At 37.8% G+C, this 19,925-nt stretch overlaps 1 protein-coding gene across 2 annotated transcripts; it reads left to right on the forward strand.

Annotated features, from left to right (window-relative positions):
- The first annotated feature begins 3,257 nt into the window (after positions 1-3,257).
- On the forward strand, positions 3,258-5,994 carry DPMS1 (Nucleotide-diphospho-sugar transferases superfamily protein). 2 transcript variants are annotated; one of them, XM_078586490.1, is made up of 9 exons: positions 3,258-3,392; positions 3,657-3,821; positions 4,717-4,816; positions 4,930-4,963; positions 5,023-5,099; positions 5,165-5,190; positions 5,331-5,495; positions 5,571-5,685; positions 5,822-5,994. In XM_078586490.1, exons 2-9 carry the CDS (start codon positions 3,697-3,699, stop codon positions 5,924-5,926), a joined length of 747 nt encoding a protein of 248 aa, XP_078442616.1. In that variant the 5' UTR covers positions 3,258-3,392; positions 3,657-3,696; the 3' UTR covers positions 5,927-5,994. The 2 variants fall into 2 exon arrangements, with proteins under 2 accessions (XP_078442616.1, XP_078442617.1); XM_078586491.1 differs by having other exon boundaries at positions 3,260-3,392; positions 3,662-3,821.
- The last annotated feature ends 13,931 nt before the right edge of the window (positions 5,995-19,925 follow it).

The raw sequence follows: 19,925 nt of genomic DNA on the forward strand, positions 1-19,925 counted from the left end.
CTTACCTTATCCCCTTATTAGTGTTTCCTCGTATTAATATTAGATGTAAATAAATCCAACAAGATCATAGATATTAACAAGATCTAGTACTGATAATTATGTATGATGACATAATTAAATAAGCCAACAATATATTCAAGTCTAAAAATATATAATGGTGATACTTATGTATGATAAAATAATTAAATAAGCCAACAAGATCCTTAAGCCACACATGGGTCCCACTTTTCCATGGTAATAACATTAAATACACAATCATAATTATGCACGCTTATGCCATATTTTATTTTTTAATTTTATTTATAAATAAATATTATGTATATTTATGATTAAAAATGGAATAAAATAAATCACCTATCAAGTTATTGGTTTTTGAGTCTAACCCAACTTGATCATCTTGAATCAAGTGTAATATTATTACTATTTTGTTGGAATTTTTTGAAATTCAAGATATAGGGAATAAAATATTAAAGTTTGGATGCAAACGGGAGATAAGGAGAATCCTAACCCATTACCTGGATCAACACTAGAGTCCCAATATTCAGGGACCAACCTAACTCTCTTTAGAGGCCATAATTGATAGACAGTCACATGCGAATACTCTTTTTGACATAAAAATATAAAAAATAAATTTTAGGAGTTTTATGAAATATTCTCATTATGTATCACTAGGGTAAGTTCCTTAATGGCATTAACCCAAGATCGATATGATTTGAACTCGATTCCACCAAAGAATATCAAATTAAAGACAGATCTAAAAGAAATCATAGAAAAACCAAAACCATCACATGTGGACAAATCAAAATCATGACCTATTGGTACCTTTAGTGAGTATATGCATGTTGGTCATATGTCTGGCCTCCTTACCTATTCAGATGATCTTCATATTATTATATCTCCTTTTCTTTCCATAACCTAAACAACCATAAATTTGATTTCCTCTCCATCCAACCTTCACTAGAAGCATCACTCAGGGAAGAGGAAGAGAAGAAAGAAGGGGGGGGATTCAAACTAACTCGCATGGGTATGAAATGAGGGTTCCCGGGAGAAATTTGAAAAAAGTTTGTATCTCTAGAATCACTTAATAACAGTCCTTTAATTAAAGTCTTGTACCAACGACCAAAAATTTTGTGTGCATGACCTTGTAGGCCCATGTATCAGTTTAGTTAATAACTTCATTGCCCTAGTAACATTTATTGGTCTTACCTAATTAGTTAATAATTAGTATATCACATATAGATTAATTAATCACATATCTATTTACCTCAATTAATTGTTTACGTTTCTGGCCCATGAGATGCCAAGCTACATCTCATGCCCTTGAAGATACAATGAACTATGTCAGCTCTCTCGTGGAACCTTCAACATAGTAAATTATCGTGTATCTATAATCCCTCATCTTCATGAGACTCTCAAATGACATAGGGAAAAGTTGACTGTCAGATCGTAATCGGCCATTCTAATTAGCATTGACACATGGTTAAATCATTGAGAAACATCTTTTATGACATTTTTACTATCCTGGCCAAGGATTAAACTGCATAATCTTCCTTATGTAAATCTCCTCTGATACAAGGACACACAATCACCTTCATAAACTATTGATTCATTTGAGCTAAGATGGTTTAGAATTCCATGAATAGGAATTCATAAGGCATAGACAAAGTACAAACATTCATCTAAACTATTTTGATGTCCTTCTAGAGTATCATTCGACTAGAAATATTTATAACACATGACTAAACATGGATGATCAACATACTATGATCTCCTTGTAGTTCTCTTAGTCATTTCATGTACTCATGGACTTTGATTATAAATATCACATATGTGTTATAATAAATATATTATATAAATTTTGATAAATATGAAATGAGAATATTTCTGACATCTTGTTCATTTTTCCATTGGCTCCTCCCCATGTCTGATACAATTGAAATGACATAATGATGGAACTAGAGTGATATCATGCATCCTCAAGATGAAGGATGAGATTTAATATGTTGGGGAGCATGTGGACATGTCTAGATGTTGAGTACATGAAAAACTGAACACATCTTACTTGAGGAACCAAGAAGTCACAGATGTGATCAATGCATAGGTGATTTGATCATCAATTTTGATAGGTCAGTTACAATTTTTGTATTCTTTTCTACTACATGAATAGTTCAAGTTTCATCTCAATCAAGGACCCAAGAACTGAAAAAAAAAGCCTCAACAACAAACTCATGGTCTTTGTGTGCCATAATTACTTCTTTTCAAGTATATCTTAGACATCTTTGGGATACCTTTTCACTAGTCCTCTGTTATCTGTTAGTTTACCTATGTTATTTGTGATTAAATTGAGTGCCTTTTAGTTGGAGAATCCATAGGAAGTTCCCACATATCTATTCTACGTATAGTACATAAGTGAGATATACCAAATGTATTTATGAGATTTGCAAGGATGTTCTCATGATGTGATGTTGTGCAAGTTGGATATTCCCCAGGGGTATGCAAGCTAACGCTTCCTTCTCATAAGTTTCTCTCTAAATTCACCCAATATGGCATAAAAAATAGCAATGTTCTAATTGGACCTAAAAAGACGAGGGATATGAGATAATCAAATGATAAATCTTATCACGAGAACCTTTTGTAATGCTCTATCAGATGTATGTGTTTTAGTGTAGTTGATGGCTTTGCCATAAAACTGGTATTCAGAGTTAAAATCTGACTCTGAGGTAATTTGTGCACAGTAATTGTTCTCATCATATCTTAAATGAAGTTTTTAGAGAGAATGCAAGATAAGGCAAAGAGTGATGGCTCATAATGGAGATAAAAAAAGTACTTCAACCAATATGAAAAATTTTGGTGATATGAAATTACCTTGCCACAAGACCTCACATGTCCATGACAAAACCAATGGAATATCTAGCCACCAGTAGGGGAAATGATCCTTCGCTAACACATAATTGAAAATATAGAACTCTGTTGGTGAAACAAAGTCAGTTTCACTACTTTGGTAAGGAAATTCCACTCTATTCGATCAAAGTCTTCGGTGTCGAGGTAGATGACGACTTTGGAGACTCGGTAGTTAAGGGATTGTGCTAGCTCATGCATTATCAATATATTATTTTGAATCTGCTTTCCCTTGACAAAACTGCATTGGAGTTGCAATTGGTATTGGCTTAAGGGTGCTAATTAGGTTCTTGGCTTTAGTTATGGACACCCAATCCAGATAAACTAAAATTGGGTTGAATAAAGGTAAGAAAAATTGATAAAAAAATTAGACATGTAAAATGTTCATCATAGACTTAGTTTCGTCTCAGAAAAGAGGTGTTTAGATCCCGCGATTCCGCTCTCCGGATCGATCGCTCTCCTTTCACTTCTCATTCTTTCGATCTTCTTTGGAGGTATGAATCTGCCGCAAATCTGTTTCCTTTTCGAATCAGAAGAGCAACGTTTTCCCTTCAAAATTTTCTCCCTCTTACCGTTTGCATTTCTCCATTTTTTCTCCTGTTGATCCTCTGTAATGTTCAGATTATGATAAAACTCACCGTATGAAGAATTCTTCATTTGGACGATTTCTTTATCTGCCCCAAGCTTGAATAACGAATTATGGATTTTTTTTACAAATATTCGATCCGTTATCTATCTCATGAACTCTCGTTGTTTAGGGCAGGAGAAGCTTGGTCAGAGAAATATTTGTCGAAATATATGGAGGAATCGGGTTCTAATTCTGAAAGAAAGACAAGGGAACGCGAGTACAGCATCATCATTCCTACATATAACGAACGGCTCAATGTCGCTCTTATCACTTACCTTATTTTCAAGCATCTGAGGTATCTTATGAAACATACGCAAAGAACACATTTCTTCGAGTGAATTCTGTAAAATTTTCTTTGATTCTTATTAGTGACTTTCGCCTGAAATCTGATTCCATGATGTCGTCAGTGAGCGGTGTTTTCCACTTTCTGCGACTGAGTTCTTCTGTGCCCATTATTTCTGTGACTGAGCCCTGTTTTCTTTCACTCTCTATAATCTTAAGGTCGGCCGAAGTGTATTGTCTTCCTATGCCAATATTTGATACTTTAAATTATGCATACAAGCTTTCCAGATATTCTGTTTACTGGGTCTATATGAATGTCTATTTTGTGAGCGATATAATTGTCTTAGTCGATAATAGGTCATTACAAGCATATGCTAACAATAAAGACCTGATTTGGTTATACAGTCATGCGGTACGATTATATGTTGCTGAAATTATTGTATTATCTTCTTTTTATTCAAAATATATTTTTTTTACTTCTCTTCTTCATTCATTGATTTCCATTTCCCATTGAATCAGAATTTTTTTCTTCGAAATGAACATCTGCATCATTCATTTCTTAAGTCAACAGGGCCAGAGAAGAGTGCAGTTGAGCCAGTTCTTGAGGAAAAATAAAACACGTTACATATTATTTGAAATAGTGCCGTTAAGTAGGCCTACAGGTGGGCCTACTTCAGCTTAGGCCTACATGAAGCGACGATCAAAAAGAGGAAAGAAGACATATACTATAAAGTGATCTTTGAGGGCTGAAGACTGAACTTGAAATGTGATAGAATAGTTAGATTTAACATTCATTTGCATTTTGATACTAAAATTTTCTCGTTCTTATTGTGAATCGTTCTCTCTTGTAACTTGTCTCCGTAAATGCTCAGACTACTTGAACATGTTTTTTTCGCTGTCTGCTACAGTGGCGTGGATTTTGAGATAATTATTGTAGATGATGGAAGTCCTGATGGGACTCAAGAAATCGTAAAGCAACTGCAGAAAGTTTACGGGGAAGACAGGATTGTAAGAATTGTCTTCTTTTTTATTTCTATGATCATTTCTTCCAAACTTTTCTTTCAACAGAGGTTAAGTGCTGACAGTTATTCTTTCTACTTCTTCACGATGAGTGAAATCAGCTATTACGACCAAGAGCAAGCAAGCTTGGGCTAGGTATAGAATTATTTCTCAATCTGCCCAGTCGAACAGTTCTTGAATAGATCCGCTTTCAGGAACTGCATACCGTCATGGCTTGAAACATGCATCCGGGGATTTTGTGATCATTATGGATGCCGATCTATCCCACCATGTAAGCATAAGAAAATATCTTTTAAACAAATCTTTCAGATTATTAACTGATTTCCTTTTATACAGCCTAAATACCTGCCGAACTTCATAAGGTACGATGCAGTTCTCTACTGTTTTCTTTTTTTTTTTGAATAAATGTGATTTCTCCTAAATATTAGAATTAGTTGGTTGGGTCCTTCAATCTTCTGTGAATTTAAAGGAATGCTAAATTTTCCGCGTTGATGATGTTCAGGAAGCAGAGAGAGACTGGCGCAAGCATTGTCACCGGGACCCGTTACGTGCAAGGTGGGGGAGTTCATGGCTGGAACCTTATGAGGAAGCTCACCAGCAGAGGAGCTAATGTCCTTGCGCAGACATTACTGTGGCCTGGAGTGTCTGACTTGACAGGGTCCTTCCGGTGGGTCCCATGTGTGAACATGGCACCTTTCCGCTCTTATATTATTGAAACAAACTTTTGTTTCCGATTTTTCAGTCTCTATCAGAAATCTGTGCTGGAGGATGTCATTGATTCATGTTTCAGCAAAGGATATGTGTTCCAGATGGAAATGATCGTCAGAGCATCAAGGAAGGGATACCATATTGAAGAGGTAAGCCATTATATTTCTGATGTTTTTGCATCCGAAATGATGTATGAGCCAGCTGATATATCCTCTTTAGACTTATTCATATTTTAATTTTTTAACTGGCCATGACATCTTAATTAATTCACTTTCATGTTCCCAGGTTCCAATAACATTTGTCGACAGGGTTTATGGAAGTTCCAAGCTTGGGGGATCAGAAATAGTGGAATACCTTAAAGGCCTGTTGTATCTTATGCTCACCACGTGAAGAGGTGATTGTGTCCTCTCCTTCCACTGATCATAAATTTTATGAGATGTCCAAATTTTATTCAAACTTATGGTGGGAATAGGGAGGGGTAAGGTTTTGGGGAAATGAGTAGAATGTCTTTCACTAGCATGATAATGCCCGATAACTATTGAATTATGCTGCAGAATGACTCAGAAGTAATTCCACCTCTGCTATTATGAAAAATTTTCTGTGGCTGTAGACATGATGCAATGTGATGACTTAGGTACATTTTATTGTTATAATGATTGGCTGATATGCACAGGTAGCAGAAGCTAATCCCTCATCTAACTCATTAAATAAAACAGAACCATAACCCATCCAACTCAGTGCCTTGATTGACCATCATATGCCTCGTGAGGGCCAGGTTTGATGCAGATCACTGAGGTACACCTCAAACATAATTTTTTGCATTTTTTTGGAGAACGATAATGAGGATTATCCACCTTTCTGCATATATAACTCTGAAACATTCAAACACATGCGACAGTATGTCACTCAAACTCTCTCTGTACAGAGCAAAAACCAGCTATGAAAATACTATATATGTAGAAGGCAATACAAGCTCTGGGGGATGAGTTGACTGCTCTCCGAGAATTTTCTTGAATACTGCCCTGCCTTAAATCCGTGGGGAAATTTATCCCCCAGCTGGTAATTCTTGCCGATCCATCCAACTAATTACTTGCGACAGAAACTCATATGTAATTGGTTCGATAGAAATATTTTCAAGTACTATTATGTAAACCAACAAGTTCACCAATCCAAAAATGCCATGCCTAGTTGGTCCAGTAAGTTCAACAAGTTCACCTTTCTCTATTTCATTTGTATTGGGCCACTTATGTCGTAGGTCAGTAAGGCATATGATGGCGAAATCGACAGTATCATCCCCAAAATTTCTTTTTTTTGATATAAAACGAATGAGAAGTTGGCACGATCATGATGAGATGATGAGAAAAAGATATGATCCCCTCTCTAGGAGGGAAACAAAGAAGAATTAAGTCGAAGTCACTTGTCATTCCTCTCTGTCTGAATTCACTCTCCCTCTGAAATTCACGTCCCTTGGAATTGTCTCTACCTCACTGCCTCTTCAGGTGGCTTGTTTGTGGTAGATCCTTGCCTAATCAGTTTGACTTCTCCGTAGATCATTCCCATAGTCCTCTCCACTTGTGTTAAATCTACGCCGCCCCTTCCTCGATACAAACCTACATAAAGGTTCTTATCAGACAATCATGAGATCATTCTATGACAATGGTCATCATCATTGTCCAGTCCCATCATTTTGATCAAATCTGAGAGTTCAAATCCTATCTAGATGCACCAATTCATTTGGGCTAACTAGGTAGGATTGGAGGATGTTGAAGAACTCGTCATGATCCTCCCCAAGTTTTTTCGCCACTTTCTATATGAAATGACTGATGAGACATCTAGGCCCCAACTGGTATACTTCTATTGCATCTCATGATCAGGTGACCTTGATAGGAAGAAAAATATATGTTCCCTCCTGGTCCTTTTTAATGCTTCCCTGCTCACATGTTCTGCCTAGGGTCTCTAATTAGAGTCTCCCTAGAACTTGAACAAAGTTGAAGTAGCATACATCCTGCAAGAATGGACCAGGACACTTAAAATGAAGATGGAGCCGATAGGAGGGGGCACATGACCTTTCTTGAAGTTAACCATTGAAATGGCTTGAGCATGGAATAACCTCTCGATCCAGAGGGAGACAAGACTGATATGGCTTGTTGTTCAATGCCTAACGCTGATCTATTCTGGCACAATTTGTGGAACTCTTATTTTCCATTTCACTTTCAATATTGAGGTTATTGACTACAGTGACTCTTGAATTTGTCATCACTCTCCTTGGGGATTTAACATTGGTATCATAACTGAGTATTCTATGTCCAAGAAAGATGGACCAAGATCCAACAGGATATCTTTGCAATCTTGATTTTCAACAACATACAACTAATGTGCTGAAGTACTTAATGGAGTAAATTGTTGCTCTCATCTTTGAATGGAGAGTATCAACCAATCGAATCCTCTTACCCCAAAGTTTGTATCAAATGTGAGACCTCTATGAGATCCACCTAAAATCCAACCTCATGATCCAAGGTTATATGTTGATTCACTCCTTAAGAGCGGCATCATCCCTCTATTTCAAGGTCAAAACCCTGATGTCTAGATTAAGCATGTCAAGAAATTATTGAGACTACATCTTGAGTGGATCATGATAAAATACACCTTATGCTTATGCTTCTTAAGTATTTTACTTTGGACTAGTTTTCATGTTCTAATTAGGAGTTAAAATATTGTTCGTTGGCACCCACTGCTAATCGCCATCCTCAAGCTAAATGTGGATGGTGCGGCCAAAGGGAACCCAGGGCCAGCAGGGGGAGGTGGTATCCTACGGGATCATATAGGGAGTATTATCTTTGCTTTCTCCTCTTTTTACGATATACAATCTAATACATTAGCCGAGGCTATGGCGATACGTGATGGTTTACTCATATGCGAGGAACGAAACCTTAACCATATCGTCACATGCAAATGCTTCGTGTAGGTATTAGTTGACATGCTTCGTGCAGACAAATGCTCCCAATGGCGACTGCAACGCGTATGGCAGGACATCATGCGGTGCCGTCGCTGCACAACTAGTGTCCATCACCAGCAGCGCGAGGGAAATCAGACAACAAATGCCATTACCCACCACGCAGTACACACACAAACCCCTTCCTCCCTCTTCCTTTCTTGCCACGCACTCCCTCCGACAGCTCGTGGATGCTATCGCGTTGAATGCCGCGGCTTGTCGGCCCTTCGTACGTGTCGCACACTGTCGAAGAAAGACCCGCGGGAGTGGCAGATAGCATGGAGTGCTAGAGGCGGGAGAGCTCACCCTCTCTCTTGATAGTTCGTCAAGTTGCGCACCTCCACGATGACATCTTTGAACAGCGGGGTGGACTACGCACTCCCCCAACTCCTGCGGGCGCGAGTGACCATCTCCCGGCCTTCCCTAGATAACACCTATGTACCTATTTTCTTCCATGCAACATGGGTGTGGGCGAGTAGGGTCCATGTGTAATTGGGACATGTACGCTTGCTCCACGCCTAAAAACAATGAAAAACACCACATTTTATAAATAAACTCCCACTGGGTGGCGTCCAGGGCATGGATGGATCAGTCTACGGGCACACCGTAGGGTTGGACGTACTTGGCACTGTGATTTTTCCAAAAAAAAAAATTTAAAACTGGGACTATTTCAAAAGTCAGCTCACTACTCAGGACATATTTAAAATCCAGCATGTGTCAAGAATTATCAGGGGTGTGGATACATACAATTAATAGCAACATTCTGAACTTAGCACGTGAAGTTAAAGAGAATGCTCATCTCTAGGGTATTGTATGGCCCCAAAGTATGCAACATTCCTGCACAAAGGCCTGTGTGCTAATTGTGGGGACATGTCTGTGTGTTGGACTCATGATTTGGAGACTGAGTGCTTAAGTGCGAACTACTACAACATGCACTACGGGTGGTGACGCCTGACCTTGATCTTTTAGGCCATCGCCCTTAAAGGTGCGCGTGCCCGTCAACGCTCAAGCGCGGCAGATCAGGGGAGGCTCGGGCATGTTGGTCACGCATGCGCCAAGCATCGCGCGCATGCGCGAGACGCGCAGGCTATGTGGCAATGCCGCGGTGCTGTGCACATGGACATTGATAACATGCCTTTCTAGTGCCTTATATTATCATATTTACGTGTTTTTATGCATTGAATTACTCATATGTGCATGTTATCAAGCTCAAAATGATTAAATCTATTTTTAGAACAAATTTTTGAATTTTCTGTATTTTTTAGGATTTTTCTAACAATATATTCTAAAAGAATATAACTTTTGAGACAAAATATGATTTTATGGAATTTTTTGATATTAAATTTGGAAAGATATGATTTTTCTGAGTCAATATACATATATATTTATACAAATTTTTGGGATTTTATTTGATTTAATATAAACTTTTAAGTTTTTTTTTATTGCATAGGGTGACGTGGCGCGCCAATGCGCCGCCACGTCAGCGTCGAGAAAGATATTTTTCTTTGTTTTTTGTCCTTTTTTCATCTACATGGAATGCGAAAAGCCATGGAATACGAAAGGTCACGGAATACAAAAAGCCACGGAATATGAAAAGCCACGGAATACAAAAAGCCAAAGAATACGAAAAGCCATAGAATACCAAGTGCTTTGACTTCTTAACAGTCACGAAACCGATGACATTGATGAGAAGAGAGAAGAAATTAAAGGCTAGGATTGCTTCAACTTCCAACGGCATAACATTGGATCTTCCCCTCCTCTTTCTATCCATACCTTTGATCTATAAATAGAGGCTTGGATCATTGTGAAAATCATCTTGAACTTGCTTCCTACTTTTGTGGGCTGATTGAAAGAGAGTGAGTTTTGAGATCCATCAAGAGTGTTCTTGGTGTCTTGGGTGTGTGGGAAGAGACGAAAGAGAAGAGGGGGAGCTTACCGGCACTCGCAAATCGCCGTGATCCTAGCGGAACCTAAGGATCTAAGGTAAGTGTCTTCGCCTTACATTGTTTCTCTCCTAACATCATTGTTATCATAGTTATAGTTTTTTTATCAATGTTTCATTTATCACTTCATACGTCCCCATTCTCTCGTCTGTCTATCCTTGCCATCGTACCACTCCACATCCAACCACTATCCTCGCTCATATTGTTGTTCATCGTCATATCCATCACAATCACTTCCTCTTTTCTTAAAGTTAAATTAGCTTATAATTACGTATCCCTTATTGATATCACTAGCTCACGTCCTCAAATCTTGCTTTTGTCGATCCTCTCATTGATCATCACTAGTTTAAGAAAGTAATTCCTTAATCATCGTTCACTGTGGAGACGATCCGTACTCATCACTAACTAAGTATTTTTAAGTACGGTTAAATATATTTTATTGAATAATCTCAATCACCAACGAAAAATTTTAACCCTAAAAGTGAGATTATCAGTCGTGCAGGTGAGCCGTGTGGCCATGCGCGCTGCACGCATCGCGTGTGCACGGCATGGGGCAGGAGACATCCCGCCAAGAGACTAAGGCATTGGCGCACAGAGAGCACTGAGATGGTGCGGGCACGTGGCGCCCCGCGGGTAGCACTGGGCGCGCAGTGTGATCGCCAAGGCTAGGCGGACCACGCGATAGGTGCCAGTGTGGGTGCTGATGACATGTGTGATCGCCAAGGCTGGGATGTGTGTGATCACCAGGCCCACGGGCACGTGGCGCCCAGCCTAGGGGCACACCTATAGCTGCAGGGCCAGCGGGCGTGCGCGGGGGGGTCGGCGGGCCTCAAGGCTCAAGAGCAACACTACCAACGTGCGTTCTCCTCATCTCGTTACTTCGGTATCATTCCTCGTCTTCCCCCATGTAATGTCTACGATGATGTAACCTCTTTATGATATCAATGCAATGATCCTATTCCTCGATGGGGCTACGTCCCCTCCCTCTCCTCTAACCCCTTCTATGCATACTTAAACTATTGCAAAAGACTTATGCTGCAAGAGATCAAGGCTTCTCAGTGTTCCGCTCCAAGCACTGAGGCCGGCACGCGCCATATTCGAGCATTTGTCCTAGCTCGGGATGTGACCGCGTGACATGTATCAATACAGAAGTTTGCACCAAAGTACTAAAATCATAATCTTTTGGCTTGAAGGAAGTTATGGATCCATCAATGGAGGCTGAAATTTACCTTGACCTTTTGTGGTGAGCCTGGCTGAAGTATCCTTCAAGTCCCAAAAACTCCTTCCACAAATGCATCCATAATTTCTAGGTTAAGTTACACATTTCACAAGTTGCCTTGATCCAAACCAGATGGTACCAGCACTTACTCCCTTCCAATCCTCTTTTGCTCCACATCAACATACAAAACCAAGAAGGAAAAGGAATATGTATCTAACAGAAACAGAATTTCAGAAGGAGAATGGACGGTGTCCTATCACTGTAGGGAGAAATCACTACTTAGGCATATACGCTAAAAGGACCTCATTCTTATTAAAGCTTTGACAAGTGGCTGCATCATAATAATATTTTTTAACGAGAAGGACAGCTTAGATGGATAATGTCATTCAAAAATTGGAGGTTCTTGTTGCATGTTGATTTAGAAGGATATAATTGGGGGGTGTGTGCTAGACCACTCATTATAATTCATGTATATATGTATATGGTATCAAGTTGGTCACCAACTCTAGGTGATCTTCTTTTCTTAAAAAAGAATCTTTGAAAATATTGAGTTCCCTGATATTCATGAAGAAGAATCAGAACTGATGCAAAAGAAAAACACTCCTATTATAGAGAGTTCAAAATTTGAGCATGAATCTTGGCATTCTTAGCTCAGCGCTTTGCCCCTTATCACGCGATAGAATTGTGGGGTAACATTTACAAATTCTCTTTAAAATTTGAATATAATGTAGGTCTTACAACAAATCCATGAATCCAAGATTTATAGTGATCTCGTTTTGACATCTTGTTAATAATAACCACTATGGGGTCCTCTATTGGCATTTGTTTATACATTCCAATTTACATGCATGGATTGAACATCACCCGAGATCTTTATCCTTGAGCAATTGGAGTTATGAATATCATCATTGGGGCACAATGGTTCTTGAGCACTTTAAATCTTAAGACATTGAAAAATTAAAAGCAAAAGACATATCTGTGTGCTCATGTCATACATTTTTGGGAAAATATGTGTAGAAGCTGATAAGAAATAAGGATCTGTATTGAGTACCTGGATATGCCTTGTTATACCCATGGTACACAACATTCAATTAAAATATTGTCTTGATATAATCAGTGCTCTTTATTCATTTTTTTAATCATCTTTCCATTACCTCCAAAAAAGACATTTATCATAAGATACATTTATTACACGACACAAAACCGATCAACTTGAGACCCCACCACCATGCACATCTCCATAAAAATTAAACCAAGACATGTTTGATTCTCACATCATTAGATCACCTTTTTAAGATGGATTTATTAGTAAATAAGAAATATGGAGATAGGATTTTTTATTACAAGGCTCTAAATAAAGTGGTTCTGAAAAAATGCCCCATCCCAATTATAAACATTTTTTTAGATATAGATTTAATTTTTTTTCATTTCATTTCAGAACGTTCTTTCAGGTTATGAAGTCATTAGCATCACCTTTTTAAGATGGCTTTATTGGTAAAAAATAAATATGGAGAGAGGTTTTTTTATTACAAGGCTCTAGATAAAGTGGTTCTGAAAAAATGCCCCATCCCAATTACAAACAATTTTTTAGATCTAGTTTTAAATTCTTTTTTTATTTCATTATTTCAGAATCTTATTTTAGGTTATGAAGTCATTAGCATCACCTTTTTATTTCTTCGTGGCCTCAGACCTTGATGAATTGCAAGGAGTTGTTGGATTTACCAAACTGGTACTCAATTCAGGTCATTATCAAATATAAATACATGAGGACATCTGTAGATTTCATTTTGACGTACAATTGTATTTCAAATTTTTGGTCCAGCCATCAGTTTAACAAGTTAGCTAGCCACTTCTTGGGATATAATGAATTCCATTATTAGATAATGAATCCTTAAATTTCTACTGATTTTTTGACACTTTATTCATCTATAGCCAAATTTCTGATGATAATAAAATACACTTGCATTTGGTTTTCTCTCTAATGAGGGAATATTTTATTTGAATCAATAAAACATGCCATTTGCACAATACCACATATACAGGACACTAGTATCAGCTCAAGGAATGGAGAAAGTTACTATCAAGAGAGAAAGACAATCCCATCCTGGCCATCCCAAAATCACTAGATCAACTTCTAGGATTCTTGAGATTAGGTGACTACTATTGATGATTCATTGCCAATTATGCAACTAAATCAGTCATTAGCCAATCTTTGAAAGAAAGACTCTATTACCTGGACATGGAAAAAGATCTTTTTTTATGAAATGAAAAAAAAAATCAACACCCCCATCTTTAAATTACCTGATTTTTCAAAATCATTTACTGCTGATGTTGATGATTCTGGATTTTTCCTGGGGGAAGTTCTTCTTCAAGATTCACAACCCACTGCATATTTTAACACACTAAATGCATTTTCCCAGCATAAATCTGCTTGTGAATGTGATTCCACAGCATATAGGACATTTGTTTTATCCATTCCCAAATGGAAACACTATCTCTTATTTGTTCATCCTGACAAAGTTTGCATGAAATTCCTGCCCAAATGGATGGAGATTCCTCAGTATTACCATACATGTATCCAAGTTTCTAGGTTTCCATTTTGACAGTAAATTTAAAAGTGGTAAACATAAAATTGTCACTGAATCATTAGCTTCCAACATGCCCAGTATCATTATTTCTTTCTCTTATATCTCTGCCACTTGATAACCTCAAAATTAGGGTAGGTATATGGACAGAAAGCAATCGACCGGGATCATTCAATACAATGGTATGAACACGATATTGTTGAGAATTTGAACCAATAAAATTTATAAACTTATACTCATAAATAATTTAATTATCTAGTGACAAGTAAGGGTTGACTTCACTGGGAACATATATTAGGGAAAGCATGATCTCAATTGGGTGAAGCACGAAGATGAGAAGAATATGATAGTGAATGCGAGATGAGAGTGAATGATAAGATGACAGATGGCTGATTAGAATTTTACTAATTAGGGATTTAGATGGACAAGAATGGGAAGCAATATGGGATAGTGATGACGGCATGGAAGTGACGTGGTAGGCAGTGGATATAGTGAAAGATGCAGTGATATTCAAATAGGATGATGAGTGGAGTAAGGGGATATTAATGTTAGCTTAAACGGAAATGATAGAGGTAGGTGACGAGATTGTCACGGTGTAAGAGGGAACATGAAATGGGGTGATAGTGGATGATAAGGGATGATGACGGAGTGGATGAAGGATGGAAATGGATGAAGGTGATGGGTGAAGATGGTGGATGAAGAAAATAGTAATCTAAATAAATGTGTTGGAGACGATTCAATATAAGGTGAAAGGCTAACCTTAGATCCCATTATTCTGCCAGGAACATGGCATCTTCCTGCTGCAGATCAATCTCCCAACTTCTCTGTTGAACTTCCCAAGAACTAGAGACACCAAGGAACACTTGATGGACCTTCAAATCTTCACTTTCTTTCAATCAGTCTCTCTTTGAGGAAGTGAGATGTTTTTAACAAAGATCAGGGCTCAATTTATAGATCCAACCATATGGATGGATAAAGGATGAAAAGACGAAGCTCCGCTTAAAATTTCAGCTCAATCCAACTTCTGGATTGTTAGATATCAAGCTTGGAAGTTCGATGATTTCTAGCTATCAAGTTAATTCAAATTATTTCTCTCCTCATCTGTGTCAGCGCCGTCACATTGTTCGGTTTGGGTTTTGTCTCATCTGGGTATTAAATGCAATGATTGGCTGATATTCCTCCAAGTCATCCATGATCGACGGCTCTCGTCGGGCCACGTGTCGCCCAAGATAGAAGGACAAAAAGACAAAACAAATAAAAGAAATAATAATCAATAAAATATGTGTGATGTGGTGGTGTGTCAATGCCCGCCACGTAGGGAACAGCACGTCCGGGACGTGATGCCCCGGACGTGATGAGACGGATGACGAGTTGTGACAAACGGTGACGTGACAAAATGTTCGTCACGTCACTGTCACGTCACTCATCCAAGGATTTTCAAAAAAATCGTCACCGACCCGTCACTCATCCGCAAATCCTCGTCACCGTCACGGTGACGGCGTCACCATCACCATGACAGAAAATATTTTCATTTTTATATCTTATGTATTTTTATTCTTATTGTTATTGTGTTATGTCACCGGCCCTCTCCCTCTCTCTCTCAACTCCTTCTCCCCTTACGATCGCTCCCTCTCCTTCTCCCCTTACGATCTCCCCTTACTGGTGATCGGCATGGTGACGATTGCCGCCGGGCCGCTGCTGATGATGTAGAGGCGTGATCTTAGGGTTTTGCTGCCCTCCTCCATGGCGGGATTCGAGCTGTCTGGTCTGGCCCAGACAGCTCGGTCATTCATTATTTTCTCTAAAGGCTACGCTACTCATGTTCATTACTTCAACTTCCCCCCTTGAATCTTTTTTCTACAGCGTGTTGATAAGTTTGTAAACATAGAGAGATTGATAGGTTGATATAATCGCGAATAGGAAGCAAATTTTTCTGTTTGCAGTTTTCTGGTGAGCCTTGGACCCATCAGAATTTCCGGTTCTGCACGTCTCTCTAGATTTTTTCATCCGATTTGAATTATTCTAAATTTTCCAAATTGCGATAGTTATAGTTTTCAATTGAATCGGCTCAGCAGGATGCATGGCAGCGTTGGATGCGGAGCATTACCTGCAAGAAATCAGTGCTCAGGAAGGGAAGACGAATTGATTGGTGCCTCTTCCATATATTAAACTATTCGTGACGAAGAAACTCGTGGGCCGGTTATTTTTGGACTGAACCACTCGTGTTTTTTCGCTTGATCTGTCTCTCTCATCTCTCATTATTGTTTGTTGAGGATTATTCTTGCCGGTTCCATTCTCCATGAAGGAATTCTGAACACCATACATGGCTCGTTTTATCATTCTATTCATCTCTCTATCTTTTCTCTTATCGTGGTACGATAAATACATGTGATTTGCCTAAGTTCTACCTTATAAAAACATACGCATAACCAATTATCAAATCTCTTTCGGGCATTCTGTCGAACACCTTGCGGTCGTTCGACAGAAGTACCCCTCTTATTTTTTTACTAAAACGAAAACACAAAAAAATCAACTAGTTGATCATTACCACCTATTTAATAATAAATTATGATGGTATTAAAATTCCGTCACGGACATCATCCGTGACGGATTATTCGTCACGTCACTCGTCCGGACCACCCCGTCACCGTCACGTCACCGTCACGGCCGATCCGTCACCGTCACGTCATCTGTCACGTGACCGTCACAGTGACATGTGATGTGACGGATGACGATTGCCGATCCCTACCGCCACGTCATTGCAATTCATTTATCCTCCTCATTGAGATTGACACATGAACGCCAGTACACGCATGCATCATGTGTTGCGTGACACATAAGCACATCCGCAACTTTTTGACTATTCTAAGGAGAGAGTGGGAGAAAAGGAAATAATAATTTAATCAGTTCTTTGTTGGTCCACGGAGCACATTTATTGCAAAAAAGTGATTCTTTTTTCTGATTCGTCCACGTCCCCTGTGCCAGGAAAAAGTAAAAAGGTAATTCGTTAGCCATTAATGCAATTATGCATCGCTAATTTTAATGACATAACTAATTAGTTAAATGATTGGCTGACGTCAATCATTAACTGAGCTTAATGGTTGGATGTCTCCAATCATTATACTTAATCCTGATTCATTGTCGTTCAACGAATCGAATGGCGACACGTGGTGTCGCAAAATAAAGAACATTAAATATATTCTAAAATTAATATTTAATAAAATAAAGGACCCAAAATATAAATAAATATATATTTCAACTTAGAAAAATTTATATCTTTCCAAATTTAATGTCAAAGTTTTCCAGAAAAATTGTATTCTGACTCAGAAAATTATATTCTTTCAGAATCTATTGTCAAAAAATCTCCAAAAATACATAAAATGCTAAAAATTTAGAATATCATTCTAAAAATAAATTTAATCATTTTAAGCTTAATAACATGCATATATAATTATTTCAATGCAAATAACCATGTAAATATGGTCATATTAAGCTACTAAAATACATGTTATCACCAACCGTTGTTTAAATTCAGTTTTCAAAAATTACTGCAGCCAAGACTAAGTTGTGGTGAATCAAAGCTATCACTCTATACCAGTATCACATCAATGCCTCCTTTTACACTGCATCGTGATCACCTTCTCTAAAAAGCTAAACTAGGTCTACCTTTAAATTCCACACTCGTATTATTAGGATGACAAGATTATCATACATGGTATCATGCTAAAAACTCATAAATGTATATCCGAACAGTTATATGTGCAAGGTATGAAGCACCATATCAATTGTTATATATCTGCTTGTGAGGTATGTCAAATAAATAAAACATTAATTTTATCTCTATCCGGACAATTGAAACCTAGGCAATATTCAATCAAAATCCTTGGCAAAACATTCACCCTAACATTTTTGTTTTTAATGTATCATAAAATAATTCTAGTGACCCACAAACTAATTAAACCTGAATTCAATCAAAGTCAAGTTTTCCATACTTCAAACGTAACAAAAGTTGTGGGTTGATAACAAAGTGTAGTTTGTCCCTACTAACCTTTCTGATGAGTGTGAATGTCCACTCCAGAGTATGTTTGCATCGGCTCCTCAAATCCTCATCAAGGAATCCTGTTCAGTACATCCTAACTAAGGTTGTAAGACTACCTTGATACAATACACAAAGAACACCCCCTTGGAAATCCCTAACGCCGATCCTTGTACTATATTACTACCCACACCAGTCTTGACCTCCTTTGCTATTGAATGGCTCGAGTCCCTTTGGTTCACCTCCTTGCCGAGATCCTGCATTGCTACAGACTTGTCATACCACAATAAAATGAGATTCTCTACTCAGGTAATGTTCTTGTACTCCCTAGACTTCTAATCCACAAGGATCCCCTTGCCCACAAAGTGCCATCAAATGAGAAATGGGTGTTTATAACTTCATGATTTAATATGCATATAAATAAAATAGAGATAAATAAGTGTGCAAAGAATGTTTCAATTTACTGAAAAAGGGATGCCTTTCACTAGACCCTTGACTTTGGTTGACCTTGACCAGACCAATAATAATCACTCTCTTTTCTTAAAAGGGGATCAAGTGATAGATATTATCATATTCTCTATGATATTATCAAACAATGTGTATGGGAATGAGAAACAGAAGAGGTCAAATAATTTGTAAGTTCCCAATCCAAAACCAAGGAGCTTTGTCAAAAATATTTTTCGGACTTCACCCTTTGATATCTCAGTAAGTATTATCTTGTCCCGATAAATTTTATCCATTTTAAATTAATTATGGTGTGGGCTAGTTAGCTTCTCAACCAAAGGATATGCAATAAATTAGCGCAAATGCCTATCAATTTATCTCAATAGGGAATAACCTAGGAGTGGGTAAATTTGGCTTTGATTGTTTATCGAAAATTATTATTATATATTTATTAAATAGATAAGTCATTTAATTCATTCCCTTTGTCATATGTTATCTCCAATACCATAGCACAAAACCCTCGACAACTTTAAGGGAAATTTAAAACCAACTGACATATCAATACACCCTTCACGGTAAATATTTTATTTTCCCTAGCCACTCGACCTACCACAAATTGAATTATCTTCCTCCTACTTAAGATCCCCAAGTATTCTAGGGGAATCCTAAAACAGTTCCACATATAGGCAAATAAACAATGTTAGCTATTATAATTTTAACTCAATCAAACTATATCAACATCAGTTTTGTCCCCTCCGAATTTCTCAATCCAATCGCAATTCACTCATGTGAATATTAGTTATGTACATTCAATATCTGATATGATCATTTAAATCAAGGATTAAATATTTTCCAACTAGGTAATTTTTTTATTATATTATTTACATTATTTTAATTCAAGCTCCGAGGGATCAAAATCACTTCAACCTAAATTTACTGAAAATAATCTGATATCTCCCACAATATCATATCGTCAATATACATTGAGCTCAAATCAGGTTGGTAAACTTTAAGCAAGTAAGATTTCAGATAATTTTCAAAAAATGAAGTACTAAACTGTATAGCATTTTAAGGTCCAAACTAATTTCAAACATAGGAAAGTCAAAATATTTATATAACCGACTCTCTCTCAATGATCTTACTTCTTATACAGCATAGTTTTACTCAGTG

This window comes from Wolffia australiana, chromosome 14 (genome assembly GCF_029677425.1).
Source record: "Wolffia australiana isolate 7733 chromosome 14, ASM2967742v1".
NCBI lineage: Eukaryota > Viridiplantae > Streptophyta > Magnoliopsida > Alismatales > Araceae > Wolffia > Wolffia australiana.

Excerpts from the sequence above, each read along its gene's own strand:
- DPMS1 (XM_078586490.1), top strand. The coding sequence starts at position 3,697 with ATGGAGGAATCGGGTTCTAATTCTGAAAGAAAGACAAGGGAACGCGAG. Across the intron at positions 5,100-5,164 it reads ATGCCGATCTATCCCACCAT|CCTAAATACCTGCCGAACTT; the intron begins GTAAGCATAAGA and ends CCTTTTATACAG. Across the intron at positions 5,686-5,821 it reads AGGGATACCATATTGAAGAG|GTTCCAATAACATTTGTCGA; the intron begins GTAAGCCATTAT and ends TCATGTTCCCAG.